General features: G+C 35.7%; 1 protein-coding gene across 6 annotated transcripts in view; it reads right to left on the reverse strand.

The window, feature by feature from the left end:
* Window positions 1–1783: 1783 nt before the first annotated feature.
* Window positions 1784–22397, reverse strand: part of LOC136039965 (dynactin subunit 5-like) — a 38075-nt gene continuing 17461 nt past the window's right edge. For all 6 annotated transcript variants that reach the window (XM_065723998.1, XM_065723996.1, XM_065723997.1 and 3 more), the window contains 3 exons: window positions 14328–14515; window positions 6018–6129; window positions 1784–3488 (listed from right to left, as the gene is read on the reverse strand). In XM_065723998.1, the coding sequence (XP_065580070.1) occupies window positions 3252–3488; window positions 6018–6129; window positions 14328–14515 (537 nt within the window). In that variant the 3' untranslated portion in view covers window positions 1784–3251. The remainder of the gene's footprint in view (window positions 3489–6017; window positions 6130–14327; window positions 14516–22397) is intronic.

The raw sequence follows: 22397 nt of genomic DNA on the forward strand, positions 1-22397 counted from the left end.
TATTTTTTTTTTTGTTAGGGTAGAAAAAATAGAAAAAAAATGCGTTGACTTTGTCGTGTTTAGTATCCAGCCCGACCGCAAAAGTTTTTTTTTATCGCCACATAGTTTCTAAAAACTGATAGCGTGTTTTGGGGTTTTTCAGGGTTTAGAGTGGAGGAACAAATTTCACTTGGAAGTTGTTCTCAAATTCTTTAATAACAGCCCTTTCCTTTGATTAACATTTCTTTAATCATTAAAAAAAGAAAGTAAAATCCTTTATAATGCAACTACAATTGCTGTCAAAACTAGGTTTCTTTGACTATCAGACTGTTGAATGCATAATTGTGTGCTCTAATTTTCATTCACAATCCAGATCATAAACGAAAAATTGCCATGTCCTAGTTTAACAGTTTATGCCTATTGCTAAAACAGATGTCCTAACAGACTGGCTAAATGAGGGATTTATTGTTAAAAACCTTACGAAATTCAGGTGACAAAAAATTACGCTTAACTAGTACTGACACTTTGGATTCTGAAATTGTAGGTTTAGTGGCAATTTTCCTTTGAACTTATTTTAACCTGATTCTTTTTTTTTCTTTTAATGTGTTTGGTGTTAGAAATAAGTTAAACCTTCGGACAATGTCAGTGATTTTACTAAGACAATTGTATCGAAACACTGATAACTTCTACTTCAAGTACGCACTATATCAGTGGCTTCATAATAGAAAGAAACAGGGAAAGGTTTAAAATCGACATAAGCCTGTTTTTATTTATATAATAAGTAAAATAAGATAAACAAACAACTTAATTTCAAGCATAAGCCATACTGGATGTTAGGTCAGCGCAAATATTTTTGAATATCAAGCAAATCAAGGCAAAAATCAAAACTAAGGAAAGCCACATCAGTCTTTTCCTAAAAATTCTGACTATTTCATATAATTATAGAAAACAACTGTTCTAAAGTTTTTTAGAGTGCCTTGTAAAATAGACCTCCCCCCTCCCCTCGTACGGAATTTTGATAAGGAAATTCGTGTTCTGGATTGCAAAAGTTTTTCTTTCTGTAATAGTGAGAAAAAAAGAATGTAATTCTCCATATTGATGCCATACTTCTATACTAGGGTTACTTCCAAAAATTTTTGCAAAATCATGAGGTGGATTATCAAACGTCAACTCCTTTTCTTATCTTTAAAAGCCAATGCCATATTTTGTAGCTTTAACCATTATAGGCACCAAAAATAAACAATTACATATATATATATATATATAATATATATATATATATATATATATATATATATATATATATATATATATATATATATATATATATATATATATATATATATATATATATATATATATATATATATATATATATATATATATATATATATACAAAGAAAGAGTTTGAATGTGGAATTTGAATACGTAAACATAGCTTTCCATGGTTCTTATCTCGTTTGATTCATCTCTATGCAACAAAGGATGAATAATAAGGAAAAAACAGGATCAAATACCATAGAACTTGTAAGTTTTAGCGAAAATTTAGTTATAGTCCATGACTAAGCATAGTAAAGCAAATATTTAAAGAACCCTACCCTACACTTGCAATTTTATAACTAGTAATTAGTTTTTCCACTAATGTTAGTAGTTAGTCTCTGATTTTTGTACATTGTAGGACGAGCAACTTATTCAGTAATTTTTAAAGCATTCACTGTCAAAGCACTTGATTTGCTCTTACATTTTTAAATTTAATGTTTTCTAAAAATGAATCACAATTTTCCCAATAGCAGAAGTGATCATGTACAGTGCATCAATGTATTATCTAATAATATTAAATACAATATCAAATAACAGTGATTCTGTAATTATAATAATATGACCCAGTTCAGAGAATACAAGAGGATTTTTTAAAGATTCTGTGATAGTACAGGTAAATCATTGTTCCCAATCTCTTTCCAGAAAATTTTCAGCATTGTAGAATGCCATATTCAGCACTTCACTCAGTATTAGGTTGTATCATTTTCTGTATTAGTATTATCTGTTTCAAATTAGTTTTCTTTTGAATTTTTCTTACATTATTACAAAAAAACATTTTTAGCAGTAAGCAATAACTAGCAGCCTTTAGAAGTAATTTTGACTATGATCATTCTATATCTTTTCCATGCTCAAGGACATAAGCAGACACCAATAAATTCTAGACATTTTCCTTTTTTTTATCAGATTAATGGCCTCTCGTCATAGTTACCCATTACCCCTCCCTAAAGACAACTTGAAACTGTCCAGTGACATGAGTGTAATACAGTGACATGTCGTTGAATGCTGATTTTTAATGTTCTTTTGAACTTTTACACTGTTTATTTGGACATTTCGCTTAAATGGTTCATACTACTGAATGGTTCAATACCGTACTGTACAGTTGGTTAGCCAATACAAATGACTAGTCTTCAGAAAAAAATGCTCCATAAGATAAAGGTTGTTATCGTCTATTATTTTTATGATATAATTTATTATTTTTTATATTTCATTATAATATGTCTATTATTTTTTTCTCCTTTGCATTCTTTTTCTTTGTTTGATTACCTATTTATTTCTTTATTGAATTTTTTCTTTAGTTGTTTTTATCTGTGAAAAACGAGCGTGTCTCTTAGCCGAATAGTTGTAGATTCAGTAGGTTATTTATAGGATTGAAAAATAAATGAACCTGAACCTGAGTTGGCATTAAACTGCTCTTCAGAAAAAGAATACGATAACGTTCAAGTGAGTTTAAGATCAGGGAAGCACGCATTAACTAATTGCTTGGAGGGAGGGGCAGTGGAAAACAAACTGGTGAACAGGAGGACTACATGGGAAATATAAGAAAAATTACTAAAAAGTTGTCAAAACCAAAGAATTCTTTCGGGGGGGGGGGTTGGAGTTGGATATATTGGATGTATTTACTATTGTTAATACAGAAGGGCTGACAAAAATCAGTAGAAGCCCAAGCCGCAAGGACCCATTACCTCGAAAATATTAATGCGACGACTTATCTGCTTTTCAAGGATTTAAGAACACCAGTAAAATATTAGAAGCCCTCCTTTGAGACTTAAGAACTAAAAATACAAAACAATGAAAGTGATCACTCATTTTAACCAGAACGCGTGCAACGAAAAAGAGAGTGGATTCACTGGATGAAGAAAAAACAAAAAGAAAAAGATTTTAAAACAAAATTGCTTCCATAGCCATGCTAGGAAATAATGAAAAGACGAATCACTGCGACTTTACTGAGCCAATCATGAAGCTGGGCGGGGACTGCGAAGAGAAGATACAGGCGTTTCTTTATCCGGGATAAAACGTTGGTAATAAGATTTGGTATATTCCATCATGATATCCTGAGTTGCTTCTGGTAAAGTGCCAACACAGCGGGCTGGAGAGCCAGCATAGATGCAAAAGGCAGGAACTACGGTTTCAGGAGGAAGCACGGAATCATCTGCAATTAAGCAGCAATCTTTTAGGACACTTCGACGACCCTAAGAAAAAATTTAAATATTATTAAAGAGACACACACATATTTATACAATATATATATATATATATATATATATATATATATATATATATATATATATATATATATATATATATATATTATATATATATATATAAATATAAATATATATATATATATATATATATATATATATATACATATATATATATATATATATATATATATATATATATATATATATATATATATATATATATATATATATATATATATATATATATATATATATATACATTGTATAAATATGTATATGTATAAATATCAGAGAGAGAGCGAGAGAGAAAGAGAGGGAGAGAGAGAGAGAGGGAGAAGAGAGAGAGAGAGAGAGAGAGAGAGAGAGAGAGAGAGAGAGAGAGAGAGAGATAACAGATAATTTCAGTTTTTTTAAGTACCCCTAGGCAGTATAGGCAGGGGTCGGCTGCAATGGAACTCCCGAAAAAAAGTAGTTATTTCACGATAACAAAGAAGAGTGACAAAAAAGAGACTACCAAGAGGCATTCAGAGCAAATACAGATGAACAACACTGATCCTAGTTACTGTCTTATCACTGCCCCTTAAAAGCCCGTAAGGTTACGGAAAAGAAAGTCGAAATTCTTTCTTTTTTCTTCGATCATTTCATTTGCTCATACAAAAAGGGAAGTTGATTGACAGCACAACTTCAATTGTGGTACTATATCAAAACTCCTTTTTTACAGTTTCAGTTACTATGCGAACGGGTTGTCAAACAGTTCGTGGTAAAGAACTGTAGTAAGGAGCGACAAGGGTAAATTGTAAACGAAACTCTAAAAAACGGAACTTAGATGCTAATAGATATATCAAAAGAATCGGATTTTTATGCTGATTTTCAATATATAACTTTCATCAAATTTAATCTTTGTCATCAAAAGTTACGAACCTGATAAACTTTGCCTTATTTTGGAAAATAGGGGGAAACACCCCCTAACAATCATAGGATCTTAACGAAAATCACACAATCGCATTCAGCGTATCAGAGAACCCTATAGAAAAAATTTCAAGATCCAATCTACAGAAATGTGGAATTTCGTATTTTTTGCCAGAAGACAGATCACGGGTGCGTATTTATTTGTTTGTTTGTTTTTTGTTTTTGTTTTTCCCAGGGGTCATCGTATCGACCAAGTGGTCCTAGAGTGTTGCAAGACGGCTCATTCTAACGGAAATGAAAAGTTCTAGTTCCCTTTTCAAGAGACCAAAAAAATTGGAGGGCACCTAGGCCCCCTCCCACGCTCATTTTTTTCCCAAAGTCAACAGATCAAAATTTTGAGATAGCCATTTTGTTTCGCATAGTCGAAAATCATAATAACTATGTCTTTGGGGATGACTTACTCATCCACAGTCCCTGGGGGAGGGGCTGCAAGTTACAAACTATAACCAATATTTTAATACAGTAATGGTTATTGAGAAGTGTACCGACGTTTTCAGGGAGAATTTTTTTGGTTTAGGTGTGGGGTTGAGGGGAGGGGGCTATGTGGGAGGATCTTTCCTTGGAGGAATATTTCATGGGGGAAGAGAAATTCAATGAAAAGGGCGCAGGATTTTCTAGCATTACTATTAAACAAAAACAATGAAAATATAAACATGAAAAAGTTTTTTCAATTGAAAGTAAGGAGTAGCATTACAACTTAAAACGAACAGAGATTATTACGCATATGAGGGGTTCTAAAAATACTTTAGCATAAAGAGCGAGGTATTTAGGAGGAGATAAATACTTCGCTCTTTATCCTAAAGTATTTTTAGTAATTTCAACTATTTATTCTACGGCCTTTCTGATTCAGGGGTCATTCTTAAAGAATGGGGACAAAACTTAAGATTTAGTGTGAAGAGCGAGATATTAACAAGGGGACAAACCCCCTCATATATATAATCAAAAATATAAGAATATAAAAGTTTGTCACGTAAGTTAATTATTAAGTTACGTATATTTTTTACTGATAAAAACGTTCATTAAAAATTAAAAGTTCTAGTTGCTTTTTTAAGTAACCGAAAAATTGGAGGGCAACTAGGCCTCCTTCCCCATCCCTTATTTCTCAAAATCGTCTGATCAAAGCTAAGAGAAAGCCATTTAGCCAAAAAAAGAATTAATATGCAAATTTGATTTTAATAACTTATGTACGGAGAGCCAAAATCAAACATGCATTAACTCAAAAACGTTCAGAAATTAAATAAAAAAAAACTAGTTTTTTTTAACTGAAAGTAAGGAGCGACATTAAAACTTTAAACGAACAGAAATTACTCCGTATATAAAATGGGTTGTCCCCTCCGCAATCCCTCGCTCTTTACGCTAAAGTTTGACTCTTTGCCACAATTCTACTTTTTAAAACAATTTAAAACTTTAGCGTAAAGAGCGAGGGATTACGGAGGGGACAACCCATTTTATATAGTTTTTTTTATTTAATCGTTACTTAAGATCTGCATGACGGATGTTTGTCAATTTCGCTTACATTAACGAAGAAACTTGGGTAGTACTTACAATAACACAGTTTTTTCCAACATGTACGTACGAGCCAACTGAAGCAGCATTGATGACTGATCCATCCCCAATGAAAGTATGCTCTCCAATATGCAAAGGAAAAAAAGCGACCCTGAAATAAAATATCGACAGATTCACTAATAGTGACAGAAACACAAGTGGGACAGAACATTCTGAAAGTAATCCCCTGATATTATTAATTTATTACATTTAATAGATATATTACATATTTAAAGCGAGTGAATTTAAAAAGGAAGAAAATACTGACGAAAATTAGTTGTGGCATTCTTCTATAGCTTAAATTAAACTTATTGCAACCAAATTTGTATCGATAATTTTTTAAAAGATTTTTAGCTGGTCTGCGAAACCGCTTGATATATTAAAAAATACAAAAAAAAACTCTTCAAAAGATATTTTATGATTAGAAAAGTATAAATACAATTTCGGCTTTTTGGACGATTTTAGGTTAGTGACAACTACTGTTACTACAAACAACTCACTGCAGCCCATCCGCCTACAGCCAACACAACGATCCTCTTTCAATGGTACTCTTTCACAATGACCTATTCAATGCTTCACTCTTTACCCCATCCTATGAAGTGCCAATTTCCTTCAAATACTTACCTAAATCAGTGAACTTGGGTTCATGTAGACCTATTAGCCTCCTCTCCCGCATTGTCCAACCGACAAGATAGATTCAAAGGCAAAGAGCTCGGTCCACTCATCTTGAGGTTGAAACACCGGGAACAAATTATTTGAAGAACAGATTAATTCAACGTTGCACTTCGATTAGGAATGATCATCCAAGGAACGTTATCACTAAAAGTTTCTCTATTGACTTTTACAAAAGATGGTTAAAAAGTCATAAAACCTCGATAAAATATTAGGAGCAAATCAGATATTTAATTATACCTGCCGCAGCAAATGTAGAAAAAAAGACCTCTATCCGCCACGTTCGGGATGAAATGTTTTAAGCTTGACCTCGACGAATGACAAAAAAATATATAAATGAATGTACATTGTCAGTTTAATATACATATGCTGATATTTATTCCTTAAAATGTTAATGATATTTTATTTTTTGTAAAATCATAAAAGTCATTTAAAACTTTTTTTTCAGTAAAGAGCAAATTATGTTTTGGCCTTGGAAAGGCATAGACGTTTGAGCCATATTCATATTAATCTCTGCTCGTTTTGAGTTTTACTCGGCTATTTATTGTAATTTCTTTAATTTATTTCTATTCTGTAATATTTAATTTCAGTAATCTGTAATTTATTATAATTTGACAATAAATACCCTCAGCTGTTCTTGGAGTATTGCTGAGATGTCTTATTGACAACCAGCATACACACAGTGCGTTTTGGTTCAATCTTAAGACCAACATAGTTTTTCAACATAATGGGCAAATTGCATAACTGCAGGGGGAACAAGATAGAAAAAAACCTTGAAAAAAGGGCTATCTTTGCTACCTTTTAATACGTGCAAGCGTATAGTATTTTCGTTTAATTGGACTTCCCCAAAAAATTTCAACTTAATGCCCTTAGTGTCATTCCTGAAGCATTGCTGATATATCCTCTTGACAACCTAAGTGGGCATAATGTGTTTCGATTTACTTCAATACAGTTTCAATATTGACTAAAATTTTGGCTCAATACCCTTAGGTTCATTAGCAATAGTAGAAGCACCAGTAATTATAGTAGTAGCAATAGGATTAGAGTTAATAGTAGTAATCTAACTATAATAGCAGTAGCAGTAGTAGCAGTACTTGTAGGAGTAGAAGTAGTAGTATTATGATGCACATATTGTCTTTTAGTTAGTTCAACGTCTCCCACAATAAGCCCTGTAGTTTTTAATTTCACACATGAAACTGTTCCTAAGATATTGCTGATATGCCCCCTTGATAACCTGTATACGGCTGGCAGGTTGTCATCGGTGAAACAGAAATTCTCATAAATATATTTCTGAAATACCCTTAGGTATCTTCATACCCTTAGGTATAGTTGTAATAGGAGTCACAGCAGAAGTATTACCAATTGCTATGATATTGTCGATATGTCCTTTTGATAACCTGTATATTCACATACATCTTAAAATTTTTATCTTAATACTCTTGATCATACAAGTAGTTGCGATAGAAGTAGCAGTTGGAGCATTAATAGTATTAGTAGTAGAACTAGAAAATGTTGCAGTAGTAGTAGCATTAGTAGTAGGGTGCACATATAATACACAAATCAATTCTTAACATATGTTATTTTGGCAATCTAAATGTAGAGAATATCTTTTATTAGTTCGACTTTGCCATTAATATTCCCTCAAATTTCACCTTCATAGATTTAGCCTTAATAGTACTATTATCACAGTAGTTTCGGCGGTAGTAGAAGTAGCTGCAGTGTTAGTGTTGTAATAGCAGTAGAAGCAGCAGCAGTATTAATAGCAGTAGCAGCATGTGCAGTTTGCATTTTGGTCAGTTGAGCATCGCTTTCATGATGCCCCATAAGTTTCACCTTGATACGGTAAGTCGTTACTTGACGCCTCTAAGCCTTACAAGCTGATGCAACTGAAACAGTAGTCGGAGTAGTTTAGAAGCAGCAGTAGTATTATTAAAGTAGCAGTGGTATTAGTATCAGTAGTGACATGACTATATTACCTTTTTGTCAATTGATCTCCCCCTTTAAGTATCCTCTGGAAGTTATGAAGCCAGGGACGCCCATAAGGGACTATTTTGGCAATGTTATTTTGGCAATCTAAATGTAGAGAATATCTTTTATTAGTTCGACTTTGCCATTAATATTCCCTCAAATTTCACCTTCATAGATTTAGCCTTAATAGTACTATTATCACAGTAGTTTCGGCGGTAGTAGAAGTAGCTGCAGTGTTAGTGTTGTAATAGCAGTAGAAGCAGCAGCAGTATTAATAGCAGTAGCAGCATGTGCAGTTTGCATTTTGGTCAGTTGAGCATCGCTTTCATGATGCCCCATAAGTTTCACCTTGATACGGTAAGTCGTTACTTGACGCCTCTAAGCCTTACAAGCTGATGCAACTGAAACAGTAGTCGGAGTAGTTTAGAAGCAGCAGTAGTATTATTAAAGTAGCAGTGGTATTAGTATCAGTAGTGACATGACTATATTACCTTTTTGTCAATTGATCTCCCCCTTTAAGTATCCTCTGGAAGTTATGAAGCCAGGGACGCCCATAAGGGGGGGGGGGCAGGGTGTGGCAGCCCCCCCCCCATTTGGCTGAATGACGCTGCCTCATATTTTCATTTTTTTTGGTGGCGGCAAGGGCAAAAAACAGCAGCAGCGGCGTGCCACTGGTGCGATCATTGTTAACCGCAACATTTTTGTTTTGATCAGTCTTTCTCTAATCCTAGCTTTAATTTACATCAGATTCAGGCCTATTCACGAGTTGGAAACTTCGTGAGGTGCTGGCTGGACATTGATCTTCTTCGTTATTCATCAAGAGAAGTAGAAATCTGATAGAAACGAAAGGGTTCTGAGGCATTTCAGAACCCTTGTTGAAATATCTAACAGCTATGTATTCATAACTGAATTAATTATCAAAACTAGAAGCATTTTTTTGACAAGCAACCGTCACCATCGAGAAGAACTGTCACCATTTACATAGCAGCTCGGTTGGTAAAAAAAATCTGTCTCCTTAGCTTCCATACCATCATATATACAGAAGGGATTTGGAAGATATATTCCCTTTCAATCCATATTGTTCTGATAATGAAGATCTGGGCTCTTTAATACAGACCTAACCAAAAACTCCAATCCCATACCTGCCTGAGCTGCCATCCTCTCACCCAATGCTTCCAGTAAGCCTTGTGATTTTGCAGCAACCTTGAATAGGACAGTCACACCTGAAGAAGTACAGCCACATCCCAGTACAAACAAAAAAATAAAATGCTTCAAGGAAGAAAGGAGGGGAGAGCATGAGCGCTCACTGATACATCAGTTTTACAAGGAAGGCAAAGAAGAGGTGGAAGAAATTTGGTATGAAGACAGCACTGAGAGTGAAAATGAAACTAAAAAAGTTCAGACAGTGACTGTCGAGGACAACTCAGACAGTTCTCCCGGGTAAGATAGTGAATAGGAATGCAAACTTAGTTTTGATTTAGGTTGCAGTTGGCAACTTTGTAAAAGTCATCTATGAGGGCCATTGGGGAGAAGGTAGAATCCACCTTCTCCCCAATGGGGAGAATCTACATTCTCCCCAATGGGATGTCAGTTTGACGACTATAAGTAGTGGGAGGGGTAATGTGTGAAAGTTAATCGAACAGTCAGATCATACCTACTACACGAATTTAGTATAAACCCCCCCTCCCCCAGTAATTGAACAGTGTGTGATCTTGGACAAATGTTTTAACTAAAATGTATCTACCCTAAGCAAGGTCAGCAGGTTCTTAATATTGGACCTGATGCAGATAGTTGGGACTGACTGACTACAATCTTGTAACCAAGCATATTTAAATATGATTACTCTTTTTCACGAAACATGTCAGTGATTGAATCTGTCTATGATTGAGATACTTCAATTTTAAGGTCCTTTGTTCAAGAATAGACTACTATACCAGTAGCCTATTTTCTAATATTAGAGTCAAGCTAAAAATTTGCAATTACAATTATGTCTCTACAATTAACTGTCTGCGCACTTAAAATTGTTACCATTGTATATGGGTGGGATATTCAAACTAATTAAATACTTATTTAAAAAAATAAGACATAGTCACATAATTCACGAAGCAACACAGATGCACTGGACCTTATTGCTCCGAAGTGTGAATTAAGGTAACTAAGGTAATTTAGTAGAGAAAAATTTTCCAGGTGGCATAATAGATTGGTATAATAGACATAACTATTGATATGGTGATTAGCCAGACCTGAATTTGTAGTTTCCTACCCACCCATTTCAGTCAATGTCTGAAACAGGTCCTCCTCCTGTAATTAGACACCAAACAAGGAAACAAATTGATTGTACTCGATGTTAAATTCAGAGTTTAACGGTTAGGAGCTTGAGAATTTTCAGAACCTTCCGCCGTTTCAAGTAACACTGCTATGTCATGGAATCAAGACCTCAGTATCTATAACCTATCTATGGCAAGGACTTAAGAAATATTGATTTTTGCTATACCAAGATGACTTAAAATAAAGAGATCCTTAAATCTCAAGTTCCTCCTGCAACTTAATCTGGTGTCTGTTCGAAATACAATTGTCTATTCAACTGATGTGCTACAGGAACTAATGTTGAATAAAACTCACCCTGGAATCACCAGGAATTCTTGCAAACTTTTTTTTGTGCACGGGTTTGTTTAATTTTGAAAATCCCACTTGATTTCGAAGCAGGAAAATCGAATTCCTTAACCACACAAGAAAAAGAAAGCTCCAACATTGCGCTTAACGCAATAAAGAATTGGCTGAAATTGAACATCCCCAAAGGCATAACTACCGGACCTTTCAACAATGCTGGAAAAAATAACGTCTCAAAACTTTGTTTGAATGTTTGTTTGTTTGTTTTGGGAAATGATGGGCGTGCAGGGGAGGAGGGTTGGTTGCTCTTAAATCACTTTGACGCTTAAAAAGGGCACCAGAATTTCCGATTTCAATTCAAACGAGACCCATCTGAATTTTATGCGACCGCCCATTCCATAAAAAAACCTTATATACTCCCAGGGTATAACTTAAAACCGTTACCTCAGGGCTCTGGGGGTTGTATCAACCCTAGAGGCACTATTACATGTTTTTTGGACTATTTTGAACTAAAATCGCCATCGCACAATTTCAATCAGATGTTTTTGGTGAGAAGAGGGCTAGCTGGGGGTGACTAGTTGACCTCCATCACTTTTGACACTTAACAGGGAACCGAAACTTCACATTTCAACCAAATGAGTCACCTTTAAAGTTTAAACAATCATATCTCCAATAAGAACCTTAAATGCCATAGGGTATAGCTTACAACCATCGCCCCCAGGGTCTGGTGGTTTCTGGTGGTTACAACCATCAGCCCCAAAAGCCTTGTTAGATGATATTTCGACTTCTTGAATTAAAGCACTGTCTCAAAATTTCTATTGGATACATCTCGGAAAAACACAACGTGTCTGTGTCGGGGGGGGGGGGAGTAGCTGCGCTCTGGTCGCTTTGAATGTTAAAAATGGCACTAGAACTTCTGATTACCAATCCAATGAGTCCCATCCAAAGCACATACGACCACCCTTTCAATAAAATCTTATACGCCCCAGGGCATAACTTACAACCTACGCCTAAAATGGCTCTAAAATTTCCAATTTCAAATCAAATGAGCCACACCTGAAGTTTATATGATCACCTATTAGATAAAACCTTATATGCCTTCAGGGCATGACTTACAACCCTATCTCCGGGGCACCGACGGTTGTGCCAACCGTAGAGGAATTGGTATGTACTCTCTGGAACATTTTGAACAAAATCACTATCTAACAATTTCAATCAGATTCATCAGGTTATAAGAGGGGTAGCCGAGGGTAGTTGCACTCCATCACTTTTGGCTCTTAAAAGAGAACTAGAACTTCCAATTTTCAACCAAATGAGTCTCGTCTAAGGCCTATACAACCGTCCCTTCCTTAAAAACCTTAAATGCCCTGGGGCAAAGTCTTGTTATATGATATTTGGACTATTTTGAATAAAATGGCTTTCTCAAAATTTCTATCAGATAAGTTTCAGAAAAATAGCAGGTGGGGGAATTATCTGCCCTCCGATCACTTCGAACCATAAAAATGGCACTAGAACAAGTCCAATAAGCCCATTCCAAATTTTATCTCTATAAAAACCTGATGTGCCCCAAGATTTAACTTCCAACCCTTACCCTGAGGGCTGGAGGGGGTTGGGGGTTGGGGTGTGATCCTCAGACATATTTTCTGACTTTTAAACTACATTAAAGAAAATGGCTATATTAAAATTTTGATTATAAGTGTTTGTGGAAATGATGGGTGTGGGAGAGAGGGTCCGATGCCCTGCAATCATTTTCAACTATTTCCAATTGAACGAGCTCTTTTCTAAGTCTATGCGACGACTCCTTCTATATGAATTGCCCATATATATATATATATATATATATATATATATATATATATATATATATATATATATATATATATATATATATATATATATATATATATATATAAATATATATATACATATATATATATATATATATATATATATATATATATATATATATATATATATAATACATTGTGCCAAAATCGTTCTTTACTTAGGCAGCGCTATTGCGCTGCCTATGATATTCACCTTCTAATGAACGGTCTATGCTTCTGATCTATCATCATACTTCTACTCTACAGTCTATACTTCATACTTATAATATATTTCTTAATATTTACCTTTTAATAAACAATATATACTTGTAATTTATAATCTATACTTCATAGTTCAAATTTATGTTTTTAAATTCAACTTCTAATAAATATTATTTACTTCTAATCCATCTATAATTTGCACTTCTACTTTACCATCTGCATTTCATGCTGGTGACCAATTTATTAAAATTCACTTCTAATAAATATTCTACACTCCAAATCTGAAATTTTTCTATTATCTATAACTTTACTCTATACTCAATACTTCAAATCAGCTTTTTTTTAATATTAACGCTATAAAAAGCACTTTAAGCTTCTAACCTATCTGTAATCTATACTTCTACTCTACAACCTACACTTCATACTTCTAATTTATTTTTTTTATATTCACCTTCTCATTGAAATTCTATACTTCTAATCTATTTATAGTCTAATTTATACTTCAACTCTATAAGCTAAACTTCATACTTCTAATATATTTATTAAAATTCATCGACTAATAATACTCTATACTTCGAGTCTGTAATCTATTTATAACCTATACTTGTACCCTATAATCTATACGCCATACTTCTAATCTTTTTTTTAGCATCCACCTTCTAACAAACAATTTGAAAAATACATGAACGTGAATCGTGGTGGAAAGAGTAGCACAAGTAGGTGGGATATTCACCTGTAAATTGACTCTTTATCTTGTCATCATACCTTACCTCTAATTACTTGTCCCTTAAATTTTAAGAAAGCATTCTTTCACTTTTAAATATACTCAAAAGGCAGATTTCCTTCAGTCCTTTTCGAAATAATTCACTTGGACATAAAAAAGCCGAAATTAAACAAAAATGATAGAGTATTTAAAATCTAAATGCCATTTGTACTTGAATTAGAAAGCATTTGTCAACATTAGACAACAACAACAACAAAAAATCAAATACGTAAAAACATGATATATTACCCTTTCGCAAATTTCTTAAAAGGTGGTCTCAGTACAACCCTTCTTTTAATTATACAGTAATGCCCAGTCCTGATATTGGCCAGGTCTCCTCTGATTATACTTTCAGCTTCAACAATATTCTTGCCGTTGAGTACAATGTTCTGAGAGCCACAGAGTACAGATTGTCGGCAGACTTTGTTTCCAGTGTGCTAAAAAAAAAAGGCATTTAGAATAGAATAGGTTTTATTTGCACAATCTCTCGTGGTCATAAAACTAAATGGCGCTTGTGCTTACAAAAAAGAAAAAAGGATTCAATCAAACGACAAAAAAATCAGAAGACAAATAGTTTAAAATCAACAATTGTTATACTTTGATACAAAGAAAGGGATGAATGAGTTGGAAAAACGATTTGTGCGTGAAGGAGGTGCTGCTAATCTTTCAAATCTCTTCAACCTAGCACTTCGATGTTTCACTAAAACTGGTGGTAGTATCGATCTGTATTTATCACTTCTGAGAAGATATTGGCCAAATTCAAGGATCAAACTGAGACGACGCTCTTGAAGAGAGGGAATTTGTAAAGTGGATAATGCTAACTTATATTCGGTAAAAGCACCGCACAAAATTACTTTGACTGCTCTTTTTTGTATTGACTCAAGCTGGTCACTTAGGTAAATAGTGTTATTGACTTGTGGGCCCCATACGGGACATGCATACTCTAAAATTGGTCGAATGTAATTGAGACAGGCTATTCTTAGTTGTGTCACTGAGAAACCAAATCGACGCATTAGTATAAGTGTCCGCATCGCACTATTTGCCTTTTTGATAATTGTATCGACATGGAGGCTGAAAGAGCAGTCGATGCTAAACTTGACACCAAGCACTACTGCCGAAGATTCACTAGGATAAGACGTGCCCTCACGAGGAGGGCACACAAAGTCTCTCTTCAGGGGATTAAAGCGAAGGATTTTAGTCTTTCCTTCGTTGATTTGGAGGCTGTTCGCAGTACATTCATCTTTGAAGTTGTTGATTATTTCGTAGCAGAATTGGGGGACAGCCTCAGACTTCTCAACAATGTACTTCAGTAGGACTGACAAGTCGTCTACATACTTAAATCTTTCTTCATAGCCGGAAAGGATGAAATTTATCATTGCCAAAAAACAGTAGACTAGCGAGCTTAGTACCTTGTGGGGCTCCGCATGTAAGCTCGACCCATTCGGAGTCGGTATCTCCTGGGAAAAGACTGTAAACGCACTGATAGCGGGCTTGTAAAAAATTGATCACTAAAAGGAGAATATGTTTTTGCGCACCCATGGTGCGTAGATTTGTGATAGCAACGGAATGGCGAATAAGAACAAAAGCCTTTCGGTAGTCTACGAGGAGAAGGTCGACTATAGCACTTCCTCGGTCGAGCCACTCGACAATGAGATGGTACATCCGTACTAAATAAACAGTTGTGCTGCTGCCTCTTAAGCATCCATACTGATACGGGTCTAGATGTGCAGAGACCTGTGACATAAGTTTGCGGTAAATAAACGTTTCTGCAACTTTAGAAAGGTTCGGAGTTGTTGATATAGGCCGGAGTTGATCACAAGATTTTGGACACCTTACTTTTGGAATAACGCGGACATATGCTATTTTCCAAGCACTAGGGAATACTTGCTGAAGGAAACATTGGTTGATTATAGAAGAGAGTGGCTTAGCAAGAAAAATGGCGAATTCACTTAACAGCTTTACTGGAAGCTCACCTGGGTAGGACGCACAGTTCGCTTTCAGTCTTAGGAGTTCCTTATAAACAGTGAATTCAGAGACCTCACGTACGTCCTCAATCTCTGCACCAGCAATGATAGTATCAATTTCTGATTTGGTGATTGATGGAAATGAGGTACAAATGTCAGCAAAAAAAGAATTGACTTCATTAGCTGAGGTTAAGGTACCGTCCTCTTTGAGGAGCCTTAGATCTCTGAGTGTTGTCTTACCGGTAAGTCTTTTTACTGAGGAATGCCATTTGTGGGGGTCTATTGTGAGTAAGGGAGTAATTTTATCCCTCACATACTGCCTCTTGGCACGCTTGTTGAGTTTAACAATATGATTACGCAACTTGGCTGAAGCTACGGTATCACCAGCGATATGAAGGCGACAACGGGTTTTTATTAAATTCTTTAGATCATTGGTTATCCGCGGTTTATCAGTGTCACTCACAGTAATGACTTTTACGGGAAAACAAGTCTGAAATTGCTCCTGAAGCAGAGTATTCAGCTTATTGACTTTAATATTAATATCCTGTTCAGAGCAAATGTCCTCAAACTGATAATTACCGATCCAGCGACCAAATGTAGATATTGAGTCCTCAGTAAGTGGTCGCACCGTATATTTGACTCGTTTTGGCTTCGGAATTGCCGAACTGGCTTCCCAGAAGATGATAAAGTGATCAGAATTCAGAAGGGGTCCTAGGGATCTCGGTGCGTAATAAAAGTCTGTCAAGTTTGTAAAAATCAAGTCAAGTATGCTGCCACTTTGATGGGTAGGTATTGTAACGGCTTGTCGCAAATCTAAAATATTTGAAACCCATTGCCTATTAGTTTGATTGAAGTCTCCGGCAATAACAAAGCCAGGAGAGACATGCTTGCGGCGCATTTTGTCTACGAAAAACTGAATGTGTTCAATCAAGTCTTTCCTGTTTTTAGCACTTTCAGGATAATAGACCGAAGCAACAATTAAACATGAAAATCTTTTTGATAAACGTGCAGGTTTGCATTCGGTCCATAATATTTCGTGGTCGGAGTCAAAAGGCTCACTTAACAGCCTTGAGGATAGGTCATTACGAACATAAAGTCCAACGCCTCCTCCTCGACGATTCAAGCCACGATCGTGACGCGTATTAAAGTAGCTTGCGTAACCTTTGATGCGCGCCGATTCGTCAGAAGTGTCCCAACATTCGCTTATTATTATTATTGAGGCGTTGTTCTGCGTGGCAATAACTTCAAGTGCATCAGTTTTGTTGTTCAAAGATCTAGCGTTACACACAAGTATATTTGGCAACTTACTTTTAGCTAAAGGACGTTCGGGCTTAAGAACGGGCGGGCTATCCTGGATGGGGCACATGGGAGTTTCGTCAAATCTCTTCAGACTCGGTATTTTAGGTGCTCTGGATATCTTGATTTTCACCAGGTTTCGCTCAAACACTTGTTTTGGCGAAGAACAATAGTCACGGCTTGTCACTAGAACCGAAATAGCACACCCCGTACGCCTTCTCCTTTCATTTTTCCCTGTCCGACATCCACGTTTCTTTCCTGTCGGATTGTTTCCATTGGTAGACGATGCGCCACCTGTGACTTCTCGCATTAAGTGCAATGCAGTTAGCGTAGTCAAGATAGATGGCGCCAAAAAGGTAGAATGGAAACACAACTTTATTAAGTCATTTTTTGGCACAGCGACGGCTTCAACAGGAGTGATTCTGGTACTCAAAAATAGAGCGAAAAAAACTGCATAAGTCAATATCATTCTCACCATGAAAAACCAACTTCCGCGCACAAATAAAAAGGTAAACTATGGTAGGATGTTTTGCTAGCTGGACGGCGCAAGTGACATCTTGCCTGACCACTCTTTAAAACAAAGCTGCTGAAAAAGCTAATTTCAAACTTATAACGATGAAGCGATTATTGGAGTGTGGTTGAGCGTAAATGTGCAAACAATAGCTACAGTGAAAGACATTTTCAAGGCAAGTATTTAACATTTGTGAACCAAAACCAGAACAATTGGACAGCTTAACTAAGTATATAAGAACTTTGAGTGAGATTTGGCTCCTTTCACCTGCATTTGGACTATTTTATTATCAGGCATTTAATTCTGTTGAGTCAAAGTTCTAGAGATAACTTCCAAGTTACAAATGCCAAAAAGAGCCTAAAGCAAAAAAAAAAGATATAAAGCTTCTGCTTCTTCTTTACAAGAATTGAGGTCCATGAAAGCCAAGGGCAAGTTCTTTCTCCTCTTAATTCTACTGGCTACAATATTGGGACATGACTATGAACATTTAAAACAGGAATCGGGATGTCATACACTTAAAACAACACAGGAATCATTAGTAGATATGGTTCTTCCTTAGTATATTAATGGTGATTTAAATGCCGTTTAAATCAAGGCGCCGAGGGAGGCAAGTATTCAAAATTGCACTGAAAAAATTGGGTATTTCAGCGTTGGAGCAGAGACAATCAAGGGCAACGGTTTACTCACAATGGGACTGGAATTCAAACAGGTAATGCTGGGTTATTTCATCAGCTGAAAAGAAAGTGCAACGACGTTGAAAATCATCTAAACCCATTTAAATAAGACACAATTAAGAGTAAGAGCACCAGATTTTAGCCTGAAATATAAAACTATATCATGTCTTGAGTTGAAGAGTGATGACATCTGTTTGTTGTGGCTAGTTTAAACGTTACAATGGTGACCTTGCCAGGTTGAAGATCTGCTGGTTCATAATATTTAATGGCATTTATGGCTTGGACCACGCTAGAAATGTATTCGATTGCCGTTTTACCTGGAGGTTGAGCTACCTTACGATATTTTTATAGGCTCGTCGTAAGTATTTCTGTTGATATTCTGGAGCAAATGTATTGCATACTAGGAGCCCTTTAAACTGAAGATATTTTAGGTCTCAACGGAATATTTCAAAAACACGTCTAAGCCAAGGCGGATGGCAAACAATCCAGCAGATGAAATTGAAGATTCAAGTGAGAGGGGAGATTCAAGATTAAGGCTCAGAAGGGATCAATGCGGCTGCACCTACTTCCTCACCATGTACTTACCCATTTACACAAAATTTTGATATTATTTGGGTAATACTCAGCAAAACTCTGAACCAATGGATTTGGTACGATAATTTTATATGTAAGAAGAAGATCAGCCTCTGAATACATAGTAGGTGTATCTACAAGGGAAGAGGGGGGGGGGGTTCAATAAAGGATACACATAGAGGGTTAATTGATACCAATTTGGAACCTCTTCTAGAAATAGATTTCATATAATAGATTTGCTAAAAAAAAAAACTGTTTGCTGCTAGGTGCCTGGATTTTCGAAATACTTACAACTTTCAGTCGGCTACTGTCTCTTAGGATTATCAGTCCTGACACCACTCTCAATAAAAAAAAAAGAAGAGGGGCGTGGTTCTGCAGGTACATAGCTATTTGAAAGGCAGGACTTTGTACAGGTTCAAGAGTGTGTAAAGCAGATGGGGGGGGGGGAGAATTGGATCCTGTATTTTAATTTGGGTAGGAAACAGAGTTTATAGGAGCCATTATTACTGTTTGCTGGCAAGCCCATGTACTCCCAGCAAGTCTTTTTGTATGCAAAGTCTCTGAATAACTCCATATTTCAACAAATCGGTCTGTTCATGTCGTAATAAATTGGACTCAGTCCCTATACCAAGCAGTTTTACTGAATTACAGAACGCGATTTCACTGGAGAGTATTTTAATTGGTAATGGTATATCTTTTCTGCGATTAGTAATGTAATGGCGTCTGTTTTACCAACTAAGATTGGGAGACTGAAAGCTGGAAAAAAAATCAGTTAATTAAAGTTACATCCTGTTATATAAATCTTTGTGGAAGGTAAAAGTCCCTCCCTTATTTCCAAATAATCAGATTATCAGTATAAGGACCGAACGTTCAATCAACGTGATATTTGGAGTTATGATACATATACGATGAATCGGAGAGGGCTCAAAATATTCCTTTGAGGAATGGGAACAGCCTTCCGTTTCATCTCATTTTCTTGAATATAAAAACTTCTGTCGGTTAGAAAGGAATTCATAAAACCAAAGAAAAAGTGGAGGAAATATAGGTTAAGTACAATCTTCAGAAGTTATATCATGGGCTACATTGCTATAGGCATCTTATAAATCAATCAGGACAGCCGTTGTGAAATGGCAACTCTTGAAAGAGGTGACATCAGTTTCCCGGGGAGCAATATAACATGTCATATATGGAGCTACGGTATTTTCTGAAGTGTGCTTGTTCTTTCGGAAGGATAGTATTGGTTTCATCAGAACTTTCAATCCTGGGCAGAATAAGCCTTCCAAGGACTTCACTGAGGGCAGAAGGGACAGAATGCGGTCAGCAAGACTTAGGGTCATTATATAACCAGGAGGGCTACAGGAAAGGAAACACAAGGGCAGTTTTGCAGACATCTGGAACCCTTATGCTTCTCCAAATATGATTATAAAAATTCAGGAGGGCATTTTGCAGGATATCTGGCGACTTGAAATTCCCTTTAATATGAATACCATCATTTCCAGGGGAAGAACCACTAACAGTTGAATGAAGTTATGTTTGTATGTAGTACTATGTAGAGAGGAGAAAACTGTTACCTGCTGCCAACAAACCCTTGGGGCTTTCTTAGCAGGTGCTGCAAAGTGTTTTGTATAATTAAAATTTGTTTTTAATTTCTTTAATTTAAAAGTATTTTGTTTATAATAAAATTAATCGTATCTATCTTATCTTATCTAAGTACTGTATTTAATTCGCCTTGACGAAAAGGTTCCTCAAGATCACTTTTATACAACAAAGGGAGAGACAAAATACAAAATGATGGACGTATATATCTAATCTTTGGATATAAAGTATGTGCATGCTGGCTGTAAAAACAGCGCATCAGCAATATCTCAAGAGCGGAAAGGGGGGCATTCAATCCCAGGTCTTCAAACAAGCTCAAGGTATTAATTTGAAAAATGTCAGAAAGTGCTGAGCGAGATGTTAAACAAAATCAAGACACACTATGTGCATCCAGGATATTAAAAGAGCGTATGTGCAATATCCTAGGAACAGATAGGGATATTAACTTGAAACTTTCCAGGCACTAACACTACTACTGCAACTAATTGCATCTAATGCTAGTTGCTACTGTAACTGCTTATGACTGTGACTACTTACGACTTCGACTTAAAAATTGGAGCAAAAAATCATCAGTCCTTTTTCACGATCTGTGTAGCTGCCCTCCCCCTAAACTAACCGATCGAAATTTTGAGATATCCATTTAAGAAATCTAATGATCAAATAACTATGCCTCCGCCGATTGCATGATCCCCTTCCGGTCTTGGGGCAAGGGATGTAACTTATGGGAGTTGCTCATTGTTTACATACAGTTTTTTTTTATTGTAAGAGGGGGTATGTTCAGTCCGGGTCTCCGAAAAGACATGGTCATTAAGATGAAACACTCAGGAAAGGTCAAAGGAAACATTGAACAAAATACACTATGTAAATGCTGGTTATCAGAAGCACTATGTGCAAAATACACTATGTACATACTGGATGTCACTATGTGCATGCTGGTTGTCAGCAAGATCCCAGGGACTGCTTACAATATTGAGACTAAACTTCTAACACATGTCATTGGGGTATTGAAAAGAGATCGGAGGACAACTTACCCCTCCCATTAGCCCTTTTTAGATGACCCATCTCAACATTGATCAAAATTATGGAAAAATAATTTTCTTCAAAACAGTCAAAAAGTTGAGGGGGGTAACGAGTTTAATTAAAAAACACTATATGCATCGTTACTGTCAAATTTGCAATACATTAGGAGTTGCTAATGCTGCTTAGTTAAAACATTAAAGGTATATCAAGGGCTATATTTAGATAATTGTTGTTGCATCGAAGTTATTATATTGTGTGGGGAACATGCCAGGAACGTGAAGAGTATTAAGTCAAAATTCAGGGAACATTTAGGGAGATATTGTAATAAATCAAAAGACACTATTTGCATCCAGGTTATCAAAAGAGCGTATGTAAAATAATTCAACAACGACTAGGGTATTAAATTTGAACTTTCTGAAAATTTTGAGAGGGATGTCTAACCCAATTAAAAGATATTATATGCATCAATTTTTTTTTAGATGACAGCTTTTTCAGACCACATTTACGTAGCACTCACATCAAAGTCTCAAATAAAAGAGTTTACAGAGTTAGAAATAAAGTGAGCTGAGAGATTCTCCTGTTATATATTTACCCTTTTATTCCATTTTCATTCATATGTAATCTTTTGAACATTCTCCCAGGAGGATTCTCTTGAATACATTATTCGTAAATTACTTCTGAATCA

Source organism: Artemia franciscana, chromosome 20 (assembly GCF_032884065.1).
Source record: "Artemia franciscana chromosome 20, ASM3288406v1, whole genome shotgun sequence".
NCBI classification, from domain to species: domain Eukaryota; kingdom Metazoa; phylum Arthropoda; class Branchiopoda; order Anostraca; family Artemiidae; genus Artemia; species Artemia franciscana.